At 41.5% G+C, this 24,688-nt stretch overlaps 1 protein-coding gene across 1 annotated transcript in view; it reads left to right on the top strand.

Annotated features, from left to right (window-relative positions):
- snd1 (staphylococcal nuclease and tudor domain containing 1) overlaps nucleotides 1–24,688 on the top strand; it is a 213,564-nt gene that overhangs the window by 55,197 nt on the left and 133,679 nt on the right. Inside the window, exons 13-16 of the mRNA XM_074625382.1 lie at nucleotides 233–343; nucleotides 1,989–2,061; nucleotides 7,317–7,458; nucleotides 20,402–20,511. Coding sequence (XP_074481483.1) covers nucleotides 233–343; nucleotides 1,989–2,061; nucleotides 7,317–7,458; nucleotides 20,402–20,511 — 436 coding nt within the window. The remainder of the gene's footprint in view (nucleotides 1–232; nucleotides 344–1,988; nucleotides 2,062–7,316; nucleotides 7,459–20,401; nucleotides 20,512–24,688) is intronic.

Raw genomic sequence — 24,688 nt, 5'->3', positions numbered from 1 at the left:
CTTCATCCTCTCTTCAGTACACCCGTAACGCAGCGAGGAAGCGGCTAGTCAAGTGTGCAAAGTCAACATTTAAGTGACCTTTGTTCCTTTGCAAAGCCACCTTTGGGATTCGTCATGTCCTTATTTTTTTAGCTCACTTAGAATTCTGCGTGAAGCCAGAGGGGGTTCGCTGCTTGTTGTTGTTGTTGGTTTTTTTTATTAAAGTAATCCCTCTCTCTCTCTCTTCCTCCAGTAACATAGCGGAGGCTCTGGTCAGTAAAGGCCTGGCCACAATCATCAGATACAGACAGGATGACGACCAACGCTCCTCCCACTACGACGAGCTGCTTGCCGCAGAGGCTCGGTGAGGAACACGCACATATACACACACACACACACGCACACGCACACACACACACACACACACACACACACACACGCACACACACACATTCACACTTTCACATCCACTCCTTCCATCTCCCTTTTACCTGAGCCTACACACTTGACACAATGGCTCTCTCAAAACCTTCATTCTCATAAAAAGCACTTTTCTTTGCTTCAAATAAAAACATCCCTGTGCACACTACATTATTACACAAACCCTTTTCACACACACACACACACACACACACACACACACACACACACACTCGCGCTCTTCCATCCACGAGTTGTGCATGACCTTGACAGCTTTCTGCTCTTGGGAAGAGGAAGTGAATTGACTATGACCTTGAGGCTTTTATTTTCCAAATTGCTTTTACATTTGCCGTTATATCCGACACGGCACAGGTAAAAGCAACTCACTTATGATTTTTCAGAATGTATTTAACCAGTGCCGCCATCATAAGTCACAGTTTTTACTACATTTCCCCCCAGAAAACATGTCGTCGCTCTCACACATTCACTCATACCCCTTTTTAATAATTTTTATATACATACATACATACATGCTTGTACACCCCTCCCAAGCGCTGGATGCTAAATCAGAGGCTCTCTTTACACAGGCTCTATGAATATAATTATATGGAGGTGCAGTGGAGAGAGTTAGTGGGAGCTTTATTACTCTGCTATAGATTAAGATCTGCTGGCTATAGGTAGAGCAGATGAAGCCCCAGCCTCCTTTTTATAGGACTCTTTCACTCCCCTTTCTCTCATGCAGTGTCACTACCCACCCGCCCTCCTTCTCTGCTCCCTCCCTCCATCTTCCTTTTTTGCACATTTTGTCCTTATTTCTCCACCTTTTTTTTCAATTTTGTCCTTCTTTTGGCCTTGCTCTTCTGTGTCTTCTCTTCCTCTCCCCCCTTCTCTCTCTCTCTCTGTCCCTGGCGGGGTCTTATTAGAGTTGATGAGAGGTTTCTGTCTATAGCCTAGGTTTTATTTTTAGCTCCCTACTGCACGAGGCCAATGGACCTGCAGCCTTCAAGACACCTCCTCCAGGCTATCAAACGCACATATATACATGCTCGCATAAATGCACATCTTGGAGGCGTGCTTCTCAGCGACCCATAGGTGGCATTATTCCACCCCGCAGCCGCAACCGCAGCGGTCATCTTCATCTCATCCGGCCCTTGAGGCTGTTTAAAGCAGCGATCACTAGCGCCAGTCATCATCACTAAAGCCCTCGCTGGCACTAAAAGAAGCAGCTCTTGTCTCTCCATTTCTCCCCCTTCCTTCCATTCTAACAATAATTTCTCCTCCATTATAATTTCTCCCGCCACCGTTTTCCACTTTTCATCTCAAGCCTATAGATTATCTGGGTGGGGAGAAAAAAAAAAAAAATCCTCGCTCTAGGGCTTCCATTTGAGCTGTAATGGCATTTCAGGGGGAAAAAAGAAACTGGTATGAATTTACATCCTCCTTCACAAAGCCACAATGGCTCGCTCTTTTGTATCTACGGTGATTACTCAATAGAGCTCCCTTTTCTCCAGGTTCTGCTAAGCCTCCAGCCTTGTGCTTTTCTCGATGTATTACGACGGCGCTTGAGCTATGTTTGTGTTTGACTGTAGGGCCATCAAGAACGGGAAAGGGCTGCACAGCAAGAAGGAGGTTCCCATCCACAGAGTGGCTGATATCTCCGGGGTAAGTGTCTCTTTGTGTATGTACACACACACACGTTATCTTAAACAAGTGGAATGCAAGCTTTCCCATAATGTATAATAGAGCAAGCATCTCTCAAAAAATGCACTGATTCCATTTCATATTTCTACTCTCTGTGGACTCATTTACACACAACCCCCCGTGACACTCAAAGATCATCGATGCCCAAAAGCTACTGACTTGTTCCACCGCACACAGCAATTCTCAGAAGACAATCTATAATCCTCGGCTCACCCCTCCGCCCCCGCATCCTTGATCCTCGCAGCCTGGTTTCCTCATCTTAAGGAAAAACTCTAAAAATAATCAGCGCCATTAATAAAACCATCAGCGGTGCTCGGTCCTAGCTTGTTTACGTGTGCCCAGGGGCTTGATAGAGGCATCATTTGGCTAATGAAGCCTGATTGGGAGCGCTCACCAAATGAACATTAGCGCGGGGAACCCATAAAATCTCTCAGTAACAAGTAATGGCCGATTGGTACACATTGTTTCTAAGCATGTTTTTTTTTTTTTTGTGGTTGTGGTTTTTAAATTTGATCCCTATGTGTTTTTCTGTTCACCCCAATGCTCGCTCTCTTCTTCAGTCTGTAATTCAGTTCCTTTTATTAATTGCGGAGACACTCCTGAAAACTCTTTATTTCCTTTTTTCCCATCTGAGTTTTCACGAGAGCTGTAGTCCCACATGGCTACAGGCTGTCACAGTACACTTCTATACCCAAGTGCAGTCTTCATTAAGCCGCTATACGCCGCAGTGTTGTAGCTGTCCAAAGTTGTCAAACTGAGTGGCTGGGTTAGATGAGCTCACATGGAGAACAGGGCAGAGCAGTGGAAAGTGTACTGATGGCACTCACACGGACATTAAATGCGGCACTATACTAGGTCATTGTCGCTCGCTCTGTACTGTTCTTGCTGTTGGCTTGTTTTTGACATTGTATTGTCCTCACACCACCCGAGAGGGAAATTGAGGTCAGTCAGTCAGGTGGTGGATAAGTCACCCTTTTGCACTGAGTTGATATCAAAATGAAATTTTTATGTTTTTACTGTATACTGTTTTCCCCAATTTCGAAAGGACGATTTCCAGTTTATTGCGACCTTTTGTCTCTGTTGGCTTGGGGAGGGCATGGTCAGCAGTGTGTTTCCTTTCTTAAAGTCATTCCAGCTGCTTTTCCTACCTGACAGTGAGGAGCTTCACCAGGCAGGCCTAACACGTTGAGTTTGTTACTCCCCCCTGTAGAAGTTATTTGGAATGACCTCAACATGTTGGTCAATGGATCCAGCTAGCACCATCTCATCTTGATAGTATAAAAAAAAAAAAAACTCACAAAGCAAAATGCTATTAAACCACAAAAAGGTATGCAAAAGCTAAGGATGCATGATCTATATCAGGCCAGATAAATTATCTACAGATTATGGGACATTAATGTTATTATTAGGGCTGTCAAAGTTAACGCGTTAATAACTCGTTGACGCAAATTTGTTTTAACGCCACTAATTTCTTTAACGCAATATTACAACGTGTGATTTTTAGGTTGTAGCAGGCTCTGTTTTAAAACTAGAGTAGGAATACTGGCATCATATCTCCCTTTTAAGGTACATTTTGAACCTGAATTTTGAGCCATTAAAGGGACTATTTGTAACTTTCAGAAATGCTTCTTAACAGCAACACCTGTGGCCGTGAAATCAACGAAAGTCAGCGTCGGGCTCGCGCTTGCTTGCTTTAAATATACCTGAACGAGCATCGCTCAAAACAGTGAGGCGACACACGTCAACTAAAAGCACAATATCACTCTATATTTCAGCTGCTTGGCAGTAATGTAAGCTGACCAGACAAAGGTCTCTCCATGAACATGATTTAGATCTGATCCTAGTGTTGGCTTTTCCTGCATCAGTGCAGGCTAAGGCAGCGGGGCTCTGCAGCATGTCTCCCTGCTCTCTCCGCCCGCAGCCGGAGAGAGCAGATAAACACCGGTACCCGGTCGGTAACGAGACAACAACGTAACTCGTTGCAAAGCGCCCTCACTTCACAAGACACGGGAAACCTCTGTTGGTCTGGAGGAGGTGCAGCATTTATTTCTGCACAAACGTCCACTGTACGTTACTAGATATTCTCAGAGCTAAAATAACTCTTCTGCAGTGTGGAGTGAGCGCGCGTTCACGTCTAGAGAGCCAAACAAGTCGTCGCTGGTGTTGACATTTTTCATAGTTTCAGAGGAAGATGACACAATTGCAATTTGCGATACAATTTTTTTAATGTAAAACATATAAATGTTGAAGAGTCAGACCTGTTCTTTGTTTTTGTTGTTAACAATAGTGATGTCAGATAGATTTGTTTAGCTCAGAGCTATGGGATATTAAATCATCCGTATTTGCGCACTACATCTTAGTCTTTCTTACCCTCAGGTGTTGTATAAACTACTGGTTATAAACGTATTTGTTATCTTATCAGTATCTCCAATGAGAAGCAGTTAATTTTTGGTGTCTACTGAAAAAAGAAATCCCTATCGTGCACCCCTCACAAAAGCTGTTACATTCTTTTATTCAGAATCGTTCAAGTGCCTTTTATGTATCTCTGCACTTGTCGACTAGCCATCTCCTTATACATTTTGATAAGCCTCTACATGGTCGACTGTGAATGACTCAAAATTGAACTTCAGAAACATTAGCATCTCATTGTCTCTCTCACTTGAGCTCTCTCGTAGCACTCGCACTTCTCGGCTCTAGAGAGACATTTGGTTAATTTAATCAGGCCCTCTTTTTTCTGTACTTTTTTTTATTTCTAGCTCAGAGTGGTCCGCCACATTTGGTGGTCATGTACGAGCCCTGTAAGTTGCTGTTTAATGTGCCATCACCTCGCGTTTTGAAGAGAGGCATTCAGCCAAGTTATTAAAGCTCTTTAACACCAAACAGGACTTTAGTGTCTGGCTAATAAGTCCGACGCCGCTCCGCATAACTGCTCTCGGATGTTACGCCGGTTCCACATTGTCATCATCGTAACCCTCCCTGTGTCTTATTGTGTCAGCAGGACAGATAAATTACTGGACCCTGTAAAAATAATTATGACAGGGAATTGTTGTGCTGACTGAGCAGCCTCTGCGCTGTTTTCATCAGGGGGGTTTTAGTGCGTTTTATACTTATAAACCCTCCCCAACTTAACTGGCTAAATTGATCATATTCCGTGTGACTTGGGGGTAGTTTCAGGAGGGGAGGTGCTCAATAATTAATTTACTTTAATAACAAGAAAAAAGCAATATATGCCACACCCTGCTTTTGAGATTTCACTGTCCCAGTAACCAGCGCAGGCACACGATTGTGCTGTGTCATGCATTCGTGTGTGTGTGTGACTTCAGCCCCTCTAAACTCCCCCTTATTAGTGCCACCCTGTCAGTAGTTGAGGTCAGTGTCATTATATGCAGCTGCATCTCCTCCTCCTCTCTCAGCGTTTCCAATAGGACACACACAGCACTGTTAGGATTGTTGCCAGTCAGTGCCTGTGTGTGTGTGTGTGCACGCGCACGCACCAGTTGTTTGGCTAGGCTAATGTAATGAGCATTCTAAAGGACCAAAAATAGCACATCCTTTCCCCTCCCTTCCCCTCTTTTTCTTTTCTCCTGCGTTGCTCCACGCCCACACACAGCTGCACACGTGCACCGGCGAAATACACAACTCCCCATACGTCAGCATCCTTTAGCACCGGCGGTGCAGGTTTGCTGAAAGGGATTATGTGCATTGAGTGGGACGCAGTCACAAATAGCTAGGTTTTTATAAACGTATAGTGTAGGAGATGATGAACAGAGGAGGTGGGATGGAGAAGAGTGGATAAAGCACTTGACTCACCTTGTACCTCTAAAGGTTGCATAATGAGGTCCTCTCCTCTCTCTCACGTCTCTTCCTTTTTTTTCTTTCTTTTTTTTTCTCTGAACCAAGTTAGACTTCGCATCCCACTCACCGAAGGTGCTGTGAATGTGTTTGTGTGAACGGCAGAATGTTTGGTTCGGTTGTCTACCCACTCAACGGGGCTATTTCGGACGGCAGTGGGTGGAGTTCAGGTGGTGCATGTTGTGGCTAAAGCACATAGCCTTTTACTCACAATGGTGTGTGTTTGAGTGGCAGTGTGTTGCGTGATATCTCGAGGCCAGAGGTGTTCAAAGTGTGAGGCTGTCAGAACCCCAGGGGGCTCCAAACAGTTTCAGGAGAGGCTCAGTGAAAAAAAATCTAACGTTAGTTATTACTTTAGTTATCAAAAGAAGATCAGATAGGATAACTTAATTGTGTGTGATTTGGTTAAAGAGAGAGTTCAGAGGTACAGTAGTTTTGGGGATTTCTCACCCCACTTTCCCAGAGTCAGAAACTAATACCTTTTTTTATGTATTTGGTGTAGTCTGAAGTTATGTTAAACAGCAATATCATGCTATCTCTATCAATGATTTTTGACAAATGGAGAATGCATTTTTTGTTGTTGTTCTGACTCTCCTTGTTTGAGCTCCGCCCTCCCTACTCCCATGGCCACACACACACAAACACACACACACACACACACACAAACACACACACACACACACTACTCCGGTGGTCCATGACTGATTGTTGTGCCTACACGCCTGGAGTAGGCACATATTAAATAATTTTTTTTTAGCGTTTATGAATCTGCCACTGCATCACCAGCCCCGCCTTGTGACTACACATGATTTAGCTCCGCTTGTAATTTTTGGCTCGGGCACAACAATAAGCCAGTGACTCACCCTTGCAGACTGAGATGGAGGCAGGAGGGGTGGGGAATAATTTTTGATTGCAGGAGTTTACCAGACGTATCGCAAAAGAAGCGGAGCGGACATTCATTAGGCCGGACCGAGATTTAAAGATATCTGGAAAAAGCCCCAGATTCTGTCATCAATGAACATATTTAGTCTGTCTTTGTCTATTTTGGTTACTTTTTCATTTGGCAGATGCTTTTTTTTGTATCAAATATTTTCAATGTTTTATTTTTCACTGAGGCCAATAACTTGAAATAACTCCACATGAAAAGTCCACAGTTTTGTTCCTTGATCCATAATGAATGCATCGGATAGATGGTGTCTCTTGCATATAAATGTTAAACAGTTATATACTTATGTTTACAAATATTAGAATACCACACCCATAGATTTGTCTCAATGAATTATCTTGTAAGAAAGTTTCTTCTTAAAAAAAAGTCTTGCTTCCAGCATTATCTAACCTCATTTCTCTTTCTTCATGTCCATTAGGAGACACAGAAAGCCAAGCAGTTCCTGCCCTTCCTGCAGAGAGCCGGCCGATCAGAAGCGGTGGTAGAATACGTCTTCAGCGGCTCCCGCCTCAAGCTCTACATGCCCAAAGAAACCTGCCTCATCACATTCCTCCTCGCCGGTGAGTAGAGCTCTTTTCTTCGCCTGGTGCGAAGGTCACTTCCTTCAGTGACATCTAACCTACTCACTACATCTGTACAGGCATTAGCCGCTGCCATGTGAAAGTTCATCGGCATATCATTTAGTAAAATAAAAGAGATTGCAAAATACAGAGGCTACACATTGAGACTTGTGCCAGCTCAGAGATCAAGCTCTCACCCACACATCTCAGCAGCCAATGCTGACAGGGCAAAGGGGGTAGCTGGGTGCGTTGCGTTAAACCGCAGCCCGCCGTCTTTTAAAGCACCAGGGTTGGCGTGAAGCATGTGTCCCCTTTGACCTCACCTTCAACCTCTCTGGCTCTCCGCCAAAGTTTGAAATAGACTCATGCTCTGCTCTCCCCGTCTTTTCTGTTTCACCGTAGTGGTCATCTTCATTAGAAACTGGCCACCGTGTCGAGGTAAACGGAGGTTTAAACTCCAGTGGATGAGCAGGTATTACGTTTTTAACTAGGTCTGTGTATTGGCAAGAATCTGTGGAAGGCGATATATTGCTATTTAAAAAAAAAATAAAATCAGATTTTAGGAAAATTGTCATCGTAAAAAGAACACACCAAAAGTTGCTTTTTTTCAGAACAGCGAGATCTGCATTTGCATGTATCACAGTCCTTGTAACATCCAACATCATAGCACTACTTTGAGAGCGCACATACACTGAGAGGGTCCATCTCTTTGCTAATGAAACAAAGTATGTGCTGAATTAATCTTTACATGTAAACTATAAATTAAAAATCATCAGTGTTTTTTGAGAATCAATACAGTATTACAAAACATAATAGCGCGATACTCTATATTTTCTATCCCTCTCTTACTCAAAGTGTCTGAGAAGAAAGTAAAGTAGTTTTGGCACTCTTGGCGTTCAACAGCAGTCAGTTTATCCTTCTTACCTGAGTTTGGTTTTGCTTGTCTCCTACCTGATGAGCTGAATAGGGCCAGATAATGAATTGGAAAGAAATGGAGCTGCAATGTTTAGTAGGGATGCACCGATACGACTTTTTCCAGTACTGATACCGATAGCGATACCTGGGCTTTGGGCTTCGGCCGATACTGAGTACCGATCCGATACCAGTGTTTAATTAATAAGCTGTATGCCTCACTGTATGTAAGTTATTGGGATACTTTGCATAGGATTTTATGTGTAAGGCAACATCAGGCTTGACTTAAACATTGCTTTCTCAACTTTGTAAAACAAAAATGTAACCAATAAATACACAGATGTACATTTATTGAATTATTTATTATTCAAATAATAAATCGTGTTCAGCAACTCAGTAAAAACATCTTTAAAATTAACAGGAATTTCAATTCGAGTGTTGAAATACGGCAACAACTTGATCAAAACTTAAACAGGTATTAAAATTACAGTATATATTGTATATAAGCATAGAATTGAATTTAATAGATTGGCCCCATTGTCACTGATACCAGATCCAGCTGTTTGAGTCAGTATCGGCCCCATATCGGTATCTGTGCAACGATTAGTCAGTTGAATACATCACCCTCAGTTATGGGATTTTATGAAGACATTTCCCCCTATTTTATGACATTTTATGACATTTTATAGACATTTTGATTAATAAAGAAAATAATCAACAGATTAAACTATAAGGAAAATAATCAATCCAAGAACGAGTCCATCCTTTTTAGCCTTTTCTGCCCGTTTTTCAGCTTGATAAAACAACAGTAGCTCAGGGCAAAGATGCAGATGGGATGAAATACAGACTGTTTGATAGCAGGTCTAGTCATTTATTCAGCTCCTCGACCGCCTTTGACAGTTTTGCGCTAGTAATAAAAACACTGAGACTGTATCTTTGGCAGCCAACAATGATTTGCACATCCTTTCAAATCATGGGAATGGGTGAGAATGCTTATCCCTTTCCACAACGAATGATGCTCTTTGTTATAGTCGCAATAAAAAAAAAATCCCCCTTTTCAATCCATCTCCATTTCAGTTGTACATTTTGCCAGCTACAGTTCCTCTCCATTTCCAGTAGGACAAACACCATACATTTCTGACAAACACTCAGTTTAATTGCGCGTGGCTGAATTGTCGATGCATTAATTAATTCTGTAATTTGCTTCTGATTGTCTTTGCCATCCGCTGATGGTTTTCGTAATTGCATTTTTTTTTTTTTGTCGCTACAAGATGTATTGACATGACCCCCAGCCAATAAGCAATGTAGGACCATGGGAGATTTTTTAAACCATTACATTCCACAATTCCCCCCTTTAATGAGAGCGCTTAGTGAAAATGTCAGGTGTGTGCGAGATGGTGTTTACATACTCGCTCTACTTTTTGGAATGATTTTATTCAATCAAAGGTTATTAGAAAAATCGTAAGAAGCACATTAGAGCTGATGGCCTCTGAGCGTATTTGATTAAGGTCGTCCCCAGAAGAAAACATTCATCCGCCGACACGTGTTGTCTTTAATATACACATTAGACGGGATTAGCCCTGATTGATACAAATGATCCCCTATCCTATTTTGTGTTTTTGTAACCTCCATTCCAATTACAGTCCTCTGTATCACATAAAGAGCTCCCTTGTGTGTATCTCCCTGCAGGTGTGTGAGTGCTTTTTCTTGCCAGCTCATTGTCATCATCTTCTCTCAGATGTTTATGAGATAAAATATTCCGTCTGTTGGGTCGTGGCCCCGGTGTTTCCGTGCACGCATGTTGTTGTGTGCGTGGTTTCCTTGATCTGATAGCTGATGTTAAGCCTTTAACCATACATGAAATGAAGCCCGATGGCTCAAACAGGCCCTCCCTTATTATCTCCCTACGTCTAATCTCAAAGCGCTTCCTTCCTATCTCCTTCCACTTTCTCTCTCCTTCCTGTCAAAGTTATCTCTCCGTGTTTTATTCGCCCATCTGCACCACGGGGCCGCGTTTTGAAATGACACATAACGTGATAAATTGGCCGCCCCCCCGAGCCTCTTGTGTTTATCTGCGTGTGAAACAGCAGAAGCCCTTTTGACCTTTTTCCTCTTTAAACTATCACATATCTTTTGACGGATAATGAGGCGCATGTTGAGAGCAGATCTTCAGTTATGCATGTTTCATATGTTCCAGTATTTTAAAGTTAAATAGGCTCTCTCATCAGAGAAGTGGCAGTAATTTACCCAATTCAGTTTCTTCATGTTTGGAGACAGTTATATACATATTGAATTCAATACAAAATCATTTTTTTTATATCCCTTTAAAATAGGTCTGCCCCTCTTTGTCGATTAGTCGACTAATCGGTCGTTTTGGTTTTAGTCAAAAGGGATTTCTTTAGTTGATTAGTCGTTTTTTTTAATGCTTTTTCATGCTAATGATTTATTTCTACGTTAAACGGTAACACGTTATGATAACCATCATTAATAAATGGTAAATTGATAGTCAATTAAACTTAAGTTAGTAATTACTTTACTGTTGAACAATGAAATTGTGATTAATAATGTTTATCATTACTTTGTGTAATGGAATAATTGGTTAATAAATTATATATTGTATCATAGCTGATAAAAAACAATTATTTATTAATAATTTATTGTTACTCACATTGTACAATTTTTCTATAATATGTTAATTATTTGTTAATGATTACCAAATGATTTGTAAACACTTATATTGTGTTTAAAACATTTCTAAACATTACATAGATAGATGGACCGAAATTAATTATTAAACATGGACAAATTATTAACTATCTATCTAAATATGTTAATAAATAGATGCATTTACTAACCATTTAACAAGGTATTATAATCGTCAGTTTGCAACTTTATAATAATCAATCGAAATAATGTTTATAGACTGTTTACAAACCAATTATTAACAAAGTGTTACAAATATCTGGCCCATCTATCTATTTAATGTTCATAGAGGTTTTACAAACTAGTTCTTAAACGTTTACAAATCAGTCAGTAATCATCAACAAATATTTATAATATAGTATATCAAACTTTATAATGTGTGCAACAATAAACTACCATTTATTAATGATGGTTATTATTACCAGAATGTTGAGGACAGCCGTATTGTAAAGCTTCAATTGAAAGAATGGATGCATCAGAGGAGTTGTCTTTCATAATCACATTTGCTTATTATTGGCCCATTCATTCTGTATTAAAGGTCCTACGCTGAGCTCCGTAATTGTAAGTCTCTGCGAGTAAATATTGACTACATGCAGACAGAATGAAGAATATATTCAAAGGATGCTGCTGTCAAAACAAGTCTTGCATTAGTCATCCGTTTCATTAGCCCTGTTCTCTTTCATACTGTATTCATCACGGCCAAATTTTTATTCTTTAACAATGTCGTGGGAGGCCATTGAAGAACAAACTGTTTACAGTAGAGCTGCAAATGAAATGATCCCAAGGCGGTAAGTGATGTAACACAGCGAGTCCAAATTATAATACCAAACACACAGTGCATTGATCTTCGAATATGAGCTACCAGCTTGCTTATAGCCAGCGGCGCCTTTCCTCCTTGTTTTAGCCATATTATTTGTCCTGATTTAATACTGAACCCCCATTCACTGCTTGTTTCTCCGGTGAGGCACCTCAAAGCCTCTTCGCACATAGTCTCCTTCCTTCTCCAGAGTTTTTCCTTGATGGATAAAGACAGTGCTTTAAGAAAAAAAAACAGGGGGTTGAGGAAACAAAGGGTAGCAAGAGAAGCCCATTCTTCAAAGAGGGCCGGAGGTGTGCTCCAGGAGTTGAAGGGAAGTTCCCCTTTCCTCTCCTCCCGCATCACCTTTCCTTTCTTCTCCTCTCAACTTGCCGGCCCGCGTGGTGTCACTTCCGTATGCAAGTTTGATAAAGGGTAAAGGAGTCATCCTGTTTTTTCGAAAGGGGAAAAGGACCGGCTTCTACGCAGGAAAGGGATTTGAGAAGGTGGCGGAGGGGTGGGAGGTAGGAGGAGGATGATGAAAAGAGGAGGAGGTGAAGTAAGAGGCAGAAAGGACAGGAGAAAGGTAAAGAGAACTGGTATAGGGCTGACAAAAAAAAAAGTACAATTGATGTGGAGTACGTGGGCATAAAGGCCTGTTGAAGCTCAGGGAGACCAGGCAGTGAAAAGGCCATAAAAGTTTACTAGCTTCAATAGCTTTCAGAGTTTCCGACGGAGGCCACAGCAGGTGAAGCGTACTTTCCGAGTTACTCAGAAAGGTATGTTGAGCAGCAGTCTGTCAAAAAGATGAAACACCCATCACTCGGACACAAAGATTTACAGTGTCAGCAAGAAGCATTAGCCATCGCAGTGTGTGGCTTAGTGCCATTTGTCTGATTTTTTTAGGATATATGTGTGTGTGTTTGTGTGTGTGTGTGTACACCTGTGTGCTGGTACACTTCCTGCAGTGTGTGTGTGTGTGTGTTAGTGCAGGAGATGGAAAGACAGTGGGGAAGTGGAGCAGAAAATTTGTAGACTTGTTTCCCTAAAAATATGTCTGTGTGCACAAAAAAGAAAAAAGTTTAACGTAGTAGCGAGTCAGCCAGGAAAAAGTCTGCGAATAAAAATGTTACCGAGCCTCTGCTGTGACCTCTACATATTCGTGTCCTTGCGTGTGACTGCAGCACCGCATCTCATTGAGATTCACACAGCTCTTAAGGCCCGCTGCCACCATAATAACGTTGCTGGTAAGGAGGAAATAATAACTTGCATTAATACAGTAACACTTCATTGCCATTTACTTTATTACACTATAAGCCGTGATCTTGAACATAAACGCGGGCCATGAGCTGCATCGGCAGCCGACAACAAATCAGTCATCCGCCGTAGCCGATGCTCACGTCTAACCTACAACTAATACTTAAATTTAATAAATGACAAATTGAGTTTTGCTGTGCATGAGAAATAATTAGCATTTCATTATAGATTATTATGCTTCTGTCTAGTGAAGGTGACATCTGATATGTGCTTCAGTGTATCAGGGCCTGCAAGAAAACTTCCTTAAAGCTGCAGTCGGTAACTTTGAATTAATATGATAAAAGGTTATTTGTGTGTATTGGCAAGAATCTGGCGCTACGATACATATCATGATACTGGGGTAACAATTCAATATATTGCAATATATTGTGATACTGTACGCAAGGCGATATATATTGCATTTTTTTTGCATTACTGTCACAGTATAAAGAAACACATCAGAAATACACTATTTTAGAATAGGCAAAAATAACACATTTATACTGCATGTAAAAAACTGCATGGTTTTTGCCCAAAATTGCATGTGATTATCATAAAGTGGGCATGTCTGTAAAGGGGAGACTCGTGGGTACCCATAGAACCCATTTTCATTCACATATCTTGAGGTCAGAGGTCAAGGGACCCCTGTGAAAAATCGCCATGCCAGTTTTTCCTCGCCAGAATTTAGGACATTTTGGAGCACTATTTAACCTCCTTCGCGACAAGCTAGTATGACATGGTTGGTACCAATGGATTCCTTTGTTTTTTTCTAGTTTCATATGATAATAACTTCACTCTAGCTTTAAAACTGAGCCTGCTAAATCCTCTGAAAGATTGAAAAATGTCTGGGCCCCTATTATTGCAGTGATCGACAGCTGCTCAAGAGACTCCTCGGCTCTGATTGGTTGTTTTCCTCCACTGTGAAAACTTGCAAATGCCATTAAGAGCACCGGAGGACACAGAGGAACATGATTTTTTTCCACAGATTATCTGTCTCATGCACTACTGTCAGGATATAGTGACCCTTTAAAAAAAAAAAAAAAAAACATTTTATCAACTTTGCTCAAAGTTACCGACTGCAGCTTTAATCCTCCACCTCATTATTTGGATTGCATTATCCAACCAGCTATGCATAGACAACAGAGCATGCCACAGGGTAGTAAAAGATTTAAAGGACCATGTCCTTGAAAAAAGATGCTGAAATTCACAACAGTGCTCATTCATGCTTTATTTATTTTTTTACATATGAAATATAACAAATATAATATTTAAAGCATTTCCTCCGCACTGTTGTGTGCTCTGGAGGAAAGGCCGTAGCGTTTGCCGAAGCCCCGTCTGAGGTAATGAGGCTTTACATTAGAGCCGCGGTGAGATAATGGCGCGACGGAGGGATGGATCGAGAGGATAAAAGAGAGGGATAGTCAAACAATCCTTGGCTTTTCCCTAACAGCGTGCTCCCCTCGTCTGCCTCTCGTTCACCCTCTCTAACCTCTATGTCTTGCCAACCTGCATCTTTCACCCACTGCTGAACTTCCTGCTTGGCTCGTACCCAGAGAGAGAGAGAGAGATATTCACACAAGGAAGGACGGAAACATTTGATAAGATGGCAAACCCATTTAAATGGGTGATGGAGGAAATAAGTATTAGAGCTGAAATAGCACACAAATGTGCACACACACACTCACACACATCCTCAGCTTTTAGGTCTGTGTTTGTTTGCCTGTCGTAGTGCTAATTATGTCCTGTCAACAGCTTGTCAGAAATCAAGCATTAGTGACTTAATAATATTAAAAAAGATGGACACTAATGGAATTCAGAGTGAGCTGACTGTGTCCTGCAAGTATCCATTTATACCTGCAGACATGCCAAAGCGAGAGCACAAGGCGTCTGGCAGGTTATGAGCGAAAAAAAGAGAGTCAGAGGCTAATCAATATGCACATTATTAGTATAGGAGTTTGCGACATGATGTATGTTTGCAAAAACTGCAGCGATGACACTAATGACACAGCAGCCGCACACACATCGCCGCATTTCTCCCTCCAGACCCCGTTTTCTGCAAGATGAAGCTCATTATCTCGGGCTTGGTTAGTGGAGGAGGAGAGGTCGACTCCATCCTGTTCCCCGCTATATGTTGGGTCAACTGAAAACACATTCCGTTTCAGGGTATAGAAAATGTATTAGAAATAAACTGCTCGCCAGAAAACGAATGCATATGAATTCATCCAATTAGGTTTTGGTTCCTGAGGACTAGAATGGAGACCAGTCCTCCTCCGCTGAAAAGAGTCCATGTGTCACTGGTATATTTGCACGGCACTTACTAGTGCATCTTAATGGCTTGGAGAGTATTAGATTACTCTTACAAGTACTCCGGTGAAATAGCATGGCAGTTAGATTATGAAACAACAGTTAAAGGAAGAGTTTGACATTTTGAGGAAACACACATATTCTTTCTTTTGCTGAGAGTCAGAGGAGAAAATTTGCCACAGAATCAAACTGGCTGTAGCTCACTGAGCCTCGGGAGCAGCCACCACAGCTTTCCATAGACTTTGAATGGCAGATCGCCACAGGCCACACACTGATTAATGCTAGTCCTTTTCAATAGAAACCTGTGACCTGAAGCTACAAACTGAAGCCCGACAATTGATGCGCTACAAATAAAGTTGAGCTGGTCTCAACTGTTTTCAGTGCTCCAACGACGTGGTGAAGCATCAACCAATCCTATGTTTTTGTTTCACCCTGTTCCGTTCCATCCAAAACAATGCCGTTAGACAGTTTCCAGTGCTATGTAATGACACAACTACGTCAGCGAGCGCTGTAGCAACACTTTAACAGCGACTCGGTGACAATGTAGCTGGCCGTTTTGTTGCTTTTGTCGCCCTTATTGTGAACATAGCATTACACGTTGTACCTCATTTGTTTACTCTGTGCTAAAACCAAAGTGTAAAAGTGACAGGTTAAGGTTCTAATGCTTTTGATTTAGTGCAACCGACACATTTTAGATTTTCTGTTTCACTGCATTTTCCCCACTTCAGTGTCAGCGACAAAGGCTAGAGGTGGTGGGCAGAGGCTTAAAGGGTACACATTTTATTTTGTATCACAACACTGCTTTTGTGTTTGATATGGAGAATGATTGTGGAAGAAAGACAGGGATTTATGAAGAGGACAATTGTTGACGGAGGAACTGAGGGTGAGGAGGAGGATACAGTGTTTGTGTGTTTGAGCTAAGAGGGCAGGCAGTATTTCACCAAGCACACAGCTCACCCAGAATCACAGATTAAAATGGTATATTATGTTCTCCACAGGGCCTCCCCACCCGTCTCTGAGGCTGAGCTCTACAGAGAGGAAGAAGTGATACAAAACCTACAGCATTGTTAAATGAAACGGTTGATAGCTTGTCGTCTTTTTAGGAGTCGGGTTGCAGAATTTTGGGAACGACACACAATCGATTCTTTAATCTGTTCATTCAGTTGTGCATTTCTTTTGTTAAAGTCACTGCTAACTCTGTTTTCAGCTCCGTCACCAAAGCCTGACAACACATTTTTTAAAAATCTTATATCCACGTATTGCAGACCAAATGATCGGTGATTGATGTGTTGAATGGTGGATTGACGTGTGGGCGTGCGCTTCAGGGCCAGTGTGAGGAACACCACGTGCATCATGCTGTACTCCAGCTTCCTGTGTGTGTGTGTGTGTAGTGTGATGTCAGTAGTAATCAGCGTATGTCTTGTTTATCTCTGCGATCAGATAAGATGGATATCCTGTAGTTTGACCCAGATGTTTATCTCGGTGTCGGGCGTGAGTTATGTATGGTGGTGCAGGTTTAAAATTGGCTGAGCTAAGTGACTCCCCGGCTTGGTTTAAATGCTGCAGGGAGGAGACTACAGTACGGTACGTGTGTGAGGATATTGAGTGCGGTTAAGAAAGCTGTAGATCATTTTAGGAGAGCGCGTCTGTGTGCATTTGACTGCAGATATGGACTTATGTCACCGACTTACTTTATATAGGATTATTTCATTCAAATTTGACCTATTAAAACCACATTTTTTGGATTATAATCCTATTACTTTTTCTTTGCGTATTAAGGTTTTTTTGGGATGTTTTTTGTCTTTTAAGAGAGCTTGGGCTGGATTAAGAATCGTTGCTCATGTGGGCCTGAAAAGACCTTTGAGACATTGTACTGTATGTGCTATAAAGTGAAACATGAGTATATAAATAAGTAGTCACAATTCTTGCAAGTTTTGGGTTGTATCCACGTGGTTGAATGCACTTACTGTAAGTCGCTTTGGATAAAAAGCATCAGCGAAATTAATGTAATGTCATTTTTTTATTTCTGCGGATTATGTTAGAAAAACACAGTTCCAGCTCTTAACATAGCTCCGGCCAACTCATCTGTGTCTCTGCAATTACTTCATACACCAATTTTTTGCAAAGCGTGTGCCGTATTTACCCTCCCGTTGTCTTTTTCCTCTATTGTCTTTTCCTCTTCCTTTATTCTGCATCCCCTCGTCCGTCCTCTTCTCTTTATTCTGGCGCCGTTGTAGCCCCGGAGTCCCACGTGGAAGCCCTGTCCTGGTCCACTTCTATAAATACTTTCAGATGATCTTGGCCATCAGTGTCTCTTCTTCCTCCTCCTTCTCATCCTCCTCCTCCTCGCTGCTCTTCAAGAAGCTTTTTTATTGTATTTTATTAAATGTTTGAATGTAGTAGGATACTGAATAGAATACCTACAATCAAAAAACATCTAACCATAATCTCTACATGTTTGTGGGTTATCTAAAGCAGTTCTTTATTAAATCACTTTATTTTTGTGAGGTTTATCACCGTTTTGCAGAATATTACAGCTGAGAATAGTTCATTGCAAAACTAAAATTAGCACGTCAAATTGGTTTTAATGCTCCCTGCCGTCTACTGAAGACATTTTATGTCTTACAAAAGGTTGACTTGACAGTTTTTCATTTGGTGCTGACCGTCCTGTGTCCTCATTTTGCCTTTCTTGGGTCATTTTCCACTCCTTTGCTAGTGTGAATACGCTGATGTGTCCTGTTCTTGTTCCCATATTTGGGACAGACATGGGCAGAGGTTTCTGTAGGGAACAGAAAGTACCAAACGAAAGATAGTAGGTTCTTTTGACTGGTTATAAAATCAGCTAGGAAACGAATGTTTACCAGTGAGGTTAGTCGATATGTTAAAAGAGGCCTGACATAAAGCCCCTACAAGAATTTTGGAATTCAATAAAAGAAAGAATAATAATACAAATGTGACTGGTATTTGAGATCTTAAGAGATTTCCTCTGGTAGCATTTACAGAGAGAACAACAGCAGTTTAAACACACTTGGTACACAGTGTCCCAGATTAACGTCACTGTTAAGTGTGTTAAGCACATTTTAAGATGCAAGTACCACTGACAAATGTGTGTTAAGTAAGGCTGTCAAAGTTAACGCGATAATAACGCGTCAACGCAAATTTGTTTCAACGCCACTAATTTCTTTATCGCATCATGTGATTTTTAGGTTGTAGCGGGCTCAGTTTTAAAGCTAGAGTGAAGATACTGGTGTCATATGAAACTAGAATAAGTAAGGAATCCATTGGTTCCACCCATGTCATGCCATGTCAAGGGGTCCCTTGACCTCTGACCTCAAGATATGTGAATGAGAATGGGTTCTATGGGTACCCACGAGTCTCCCCTTTAACAGACATGCCCACTTTATGATAATCACATGCAGTTTGAGGCAAGTCATAGTCAAGTCAGCACACTGACACACTGACAGCTGTTGTCGCCTGTTGGGCTGCAGTTTGCCATGTTATGATTTGAGCATATTTCTTTATGCTAAATGCAGTACCTGTGAGGGTTTCTGGACAATAGTTGTCATTGTTTTGTGTTAATTGATTTCCAATAATAAATATATACATACATTTGCATAAAGCTGCATATTTACCCACTTTCATGTTGATAAGAGTATTAAATACTAGAAAAAAACATTCACATTTTGTACAGATAAAAAATGTGCAATTAATTTGCGATTAATCACAATTCACCATGGACAATCATGCGGTTGATGATTAAATATTTGAACCGATTGACAGCCCTATTATTCTTATTTGGGGGAAAAACTCTTGCAACATTAAGGCTCTATGTACAGTATGTAATGTTATCAAAGAAACACCTCACCTAATACTTTCTTAAGCGCACACATTTATTCCAAGCGCTTTATTTTTCTTCCATCACTGCTCAGCAGCATTCTCTCGGTGGGAAAACCCGAATGCATCACCAGTCAGAGGAAACATGGGGAGAACATGCCAAACTTTCATGGAAGAAGAAGTAATTTTCAAAGCCAGAGTTGTCTTTACGATGACGTGACCATCTGATTTCTACGCCGCCTCGTGAACATATACTGTAGTATATCAAGCCCTCGGGGGGCATAAGAGACAAAAGAAGCGATTGAAGCTCGTTATGCTCTCCTGCAATAGAGGCCGCACGTGCAAAATTCATAGTGTGTGAAGACAGAACTTAAAGTTTCTGTACGGGTAAGATCAACTCTCTCTCTTCCCTTGCAGCCACATCCATCTTCAAACACAGAAATTCTCTCTTATGCCTATACCTTTCTTGCATACACCTCCTTTTATCACAGTATATATTTTTTTAAAACATGAAATCATACAGTCTCACAGTGCCTTTTTATATACGCACTCATTCCTCTTCCCCCCTCCTCCCACCTTATGCCCTGAAGCTTATCCATTCCTACCTGAACTCTACCAGAAAAGCCTCTGAAAATCTAGCGCAGGGGTCTCAAAGACGCAGATTCCAGCCGTTTTTTCCAGTTGAAACCGCTCATACAGGAGCACTTTACGTACTCAGGATTGACCCCTTGGTGACCAATTATCCAGTGAGTGCTGATGATAGTGTTGCTGGTTAATCTGTGCCGTGCCACGGACGCACCTTTGTGAAACAGCGGGGCTGAGCGACTTTGACCTTGACCTATTAAGAGGGATGAGACGGAGGCTCGATGTGGCATCGGATGTTCGTAGCAATAGAGGTCCTGAAAATTGTAGAAATCTAGTCACTGACGAGTGGATATTTATATGAATGCCCACAGTATTTCTGCATTTCATTTGACCAATAGATTCAGTTATGTTGTCCTGGACTTAAAATGTTTAAACTATTCTGGACATCTTGCTGCGATTAGCCGCTGCGCTGACCTTTTTTAACTCTAACGCAATTGTGTCATCTTTTTCCAGGTATTGAATGTCCACGCAGTTCCAGGAATATGCCCGGAGGGATGCAGGTGGCCGAGCCATTCAGTGAAGAGGCCATGCTGTTCACCAAAGAGCTGGTGCTGCAAAGAGAGGTAAGCAAGTTTCATCATTTTCCTTGTGTTTCAATGCCCGTTCCCAGGTCGCTAACTCTGGGTGTTCGGCTAATTTGGCACCCATATTGCTGCTGCATTTTTTTATTTTCACACTCACAGTCCCAAGTTTAGTCTGCTTTGAGTGAAAGATCATCTTGGTTCAGATATGCAAGAAGAATAATAATGTCTATTATACAGTTACTGATAACCAGAGAAGCTACTTTGGCTGGAAAACAAATTTCCATCAGGCGTTCTGGCTTTGGTTTTGTGCAATTTCTCGTGCCACATTGATCCAAGTCCATTTTATTTGAGCAACACATATTAGACTTTCTTTAATTTCATTTGTTTAATAAAAGAAAAGGAGAAAAGGAAGGAATTATACCCACATTTGATTTGATTCCCCAGGCAATTTGTCATTAACTTACGTAAACACAATATTCAAAAGACAGTATTTCATCTTTTTGTCGTTAAGACAGGGTGTCTCTTGTTTGGATGATTTTTCAAAAAAATACGTCAGACAGACATCCACATTTTTCCACCAGAGAAATCTACGCCAAACTAGGGCTGCGTATTGGCAAGAATCTGGCGATACGATATGTATCATGATACAGTGGTTACATTTCAATATATTGCGATATATTCCGATGATACTGTAAGCAAGGCGATAAATTGTTTTAATTCAATTTTAGGAAGGAAAACTGTCATGCATAAAATATGAGTTAAAAAAGTAGAGATGTTCCAATACCATTTTTTTCCTCTCTGATTCCGATACCTGAACTTGCAGTATTAGCCGATACCGAGATCCGATACCAGCGTGATAAAAAAATAATATTATTTATATTAGTTATTATTATTAAACAGCTTGTTGGATTTTCCTCTGTGAAAATGCGAAATAGCTGACATTTTCCTCACTGACTTTAATAAGCTGATTAAATTGTTTACTCCCAAATGATCTTTACTACAGCGTTTAAAGCGCAGTACTTGTACTTTGAGTGCTGTGAAATCTCAACAAAAATCCAGACAGAAGTCAGGTCACAATCAAACAGGCTAACCCCCAAAACACACACACTCTCTCACCGTCCTCCCCCCCCCCCCCGCTTACTCCCAGTTTATGGAAAGCTCACCTGATAGTGGATCAGTGCTCCTGGGCTTTAGAAAAACTCCACTGTGTGCCTGTTCATTCACATGCTAATAGGTTTTTATAAGAAGCAGTGAACGGACCAAAACCATAATGGAACTAGCTATAATCCTGCCACCACTTATCCCGGCCACACTCTCCCTCTCTCCTGCTCGCTTTAACTCCCCCTCTCCATTCCTATCGCCGTTTTAAAGGGCTTTTTTTCTGCGTAGGGTGGCTGACTCCGCTGTCCTCCGGTGTTTAATTGTCATGGAAATGTAGCCTTGGCCGGCGTTGGAGGTGGACTAGTGTTGGAGTGTGAATGTGTGTGTGTGTGTGGCGAGGCCAGAAGTATAGGTTGGATCAAGAAAGCTTCGGCTGTGGAATAATTGATGCGAGCAACAGGGGGATTTTGATTGACAGGGATGCGAACCTCCCTCCCATGAGTCAGTGCATAGCAGAGAGGTTCTCTAGCGCTGACATCTTGATGTGAATTTTTATCATTTTTACAGATGCACATATATGCATAATTAATCACATTTATAAAACTTGTACACATGCTTCGCCACGCTCTCCTCAGTCTTTCCGATACGTGCGCAGATTAAATGAAGTTATCACGCACATAACCTCTTTCGTCCATCCATACGCACACACTCTGACGCACACACTTTCTCACACATTCTCTCCCTTGCCAGTCACCGGTGGTGTCAGCAAGTTTTTTTTCACAGGTAGGTGGGTAGCTAGCAGGCAGGACTGAGCCATATAATGAGTCCTGAGCCCAGTGCGGGGGCTGGATGGTTGGTTGGCTGTGCTGGCTGCACTGCACTGACCTGCTGTTACGGGCTAATATGAACACAAACACGCTCTCACTCTCAAACGGACACGTTCGAGTAGATGACAAGTTAAGCTTTCACACGAGAGCTGTCATATGTCCAAAAAAAAAGAGGCAAAATCATTCATTTAGTGCTGGGCGATATGGCCAAAATCTTCTATTAGGTCATTTCATATCTAGATAACGATGGATATCACGATATAGCGTGGTTTCTGGTAATTCAGTAAATAAATAGTCAATATGAAATAACCACATGGTAAAGCCTATTTTCTTATACTCCGGTATGAATTAAATACTTGACAAATGAAAAGTATTTTCTCATTTAATTAAAATGCAAAATGAACATAAAAGTTTCAAGTGAAATCACAGAGAAAAAAAAAAGAATATATATTTCCAGCTATACGCTGACCATGTTTACAAAAACAGAGGAATCAGATTAAAACAATAGTTTGATTTAACAGAGTTTGATCAGATTTTCTGAGAAATATGAGTTAGTATGTGCTTGTTATCAATTTAGACGATGTAATTGTGTATTGCGATATCTCGATATATGATTTCATCACGATACGATTCCATTGAAAGACGATAATGTACAGCGAGCCGGTCATTGTTGTGAAATAAACCCAGACAGGTGCCGCCTTGCATCGCCCCTGAAGGGGTTAATTTCACAACAATGACCCGCTAGCTATACATTATCCCGCTTATTACACAGCTACTTCCTTAATAAATCAATAATTTGACACAAAAAACAGTCCTCCAGAGTCCGACATCAGAACTGCGTCCATAGCAACGGTATGTTATACATAGCAACGGTCTGCTATAAAGAAATAACGCTCTGTAGAACGCTGTGATTGACCAATCAGAATCGAGTATTCAACAAAGCCGTATAATAATATTGAATTATCGTCATTCATCTGGTTGTTAAGAAGGAAAAAAAGCAAAATAAGTGACGGCTCTAAAACACACACACATCTCGCTGGAAAAGAGTCACACGATAGCGTAATGTTATCCAACCCCTGACACTGAAACAGGAGAGAGTTGTAACCAGAGTGGAAAAGGTGAGAGGAAGTGCAGAAGCTCTAACGAGACACGAGTATCAGAATAAAAGCCGTGATGTGGGACGGAGAGGAAGAAATGTTCTGTTCCCTTCGATCCCATCCTTTCCCTCCGTCTCCCCCTCTCCCCCGTACGGCACAGCGAGCGCGACTGAGAGGGGTTATTAAGGTGTGTCACACTCCAGCATGAATATGGATCATTTGATTTCATTAGCATAAGATTCTGCTGTTGATTCGTCTCTGAATAGCATCTGATTGCAGGAGCTTTTTTTTTTTAAAGACGTGCAAGAAGATGGCCTCACGTGAATAACATTTGATTAGGGTTTCGGCGGCGTATTTATTCGCATTCATGAAAATATTTCTCTCGCTTTACGCTGCTCGACAGACATTTTGTAGGGCTTTTTGTTGATTTGATGACATGTTGACTCAATGGTCCGCACACTTCTGCATTTCACTACTCTGTAATTAGCTCTTCTCTCTTTCTCGTCTTCTTTTGAAAGTGAGTTTGGGTGCCGGCATGAGCAGGCTTCTTGCTTTTGTGCTGCCGTTTTTGGTCTTTCACTAATAGCCTTTCCTCCTTTGTGCCTCCCTTGTCGTCTTTGGTGTCCAGTTTTAAATCTCTAACTGACATTAGCTCTCTCCCTCCTCGCCTGCCATTTCTCCCCCTATCCCCTCCTTCCTCAATTTCTCTCTCTAAACTGCCACGCAGCCGTGTCTTAATTTCTCCTGATGCAGACGCGCATAATTAATGTGGCATCCAGCGAGGGGAGAGGCCCTGGTTTCTGTCTCCTCTATTTATAACCACCACCATCACCACCACCACTGCTCATTCCCTCTGTGTCTCTCTGGTGATTCGCTGACGCTTTTCAAACATTTCTCTCACTTTCAGACTCCCTCTTTTCATAAATCACTTTTGTGTTTATCTGCTCTGTTTTCCCTTCATCCCTTCCCTCTCTCCCTTCCTTCTTCTTCTCTTTCTCTGTCTGTCTGCCTCTCTCTCTCTCTCTCTTCTCCCCGCTCCCTCTGCGTTGCGTTAATCTCTGACAGACACTGCTCCCGTTCCCAGCGTGGAACCGAAACAGCAGCACAGAATTCTGAGGAAAAAAAATAACACATTGGTAAACACCCCTCCCCAGACATTTCCCTTTTATTTATTTTTTTTGATGTCTTCCT

This window comes from Sebastes fasciatus, chromosome 23 (assembly GCF_043250625.1).
Source record: "Sebastes fasciatus isolate fSebFas1 chromosome 23, fSebFas1.pri, whole genome shotgun sequence".
In the NCBI taxonomy this organism is placed as follows: Eukaryota; Metazoa; Chordata; class Actinopteri; order Perciformes; family Sebastidae; genus Sebastes; species Sebastes fasciatus.
The sequence above is the reverse complement of the archived record's forward strand: the minus strand, read 5'-3'. Positions and strand labels throughout refer to the sequence as shown.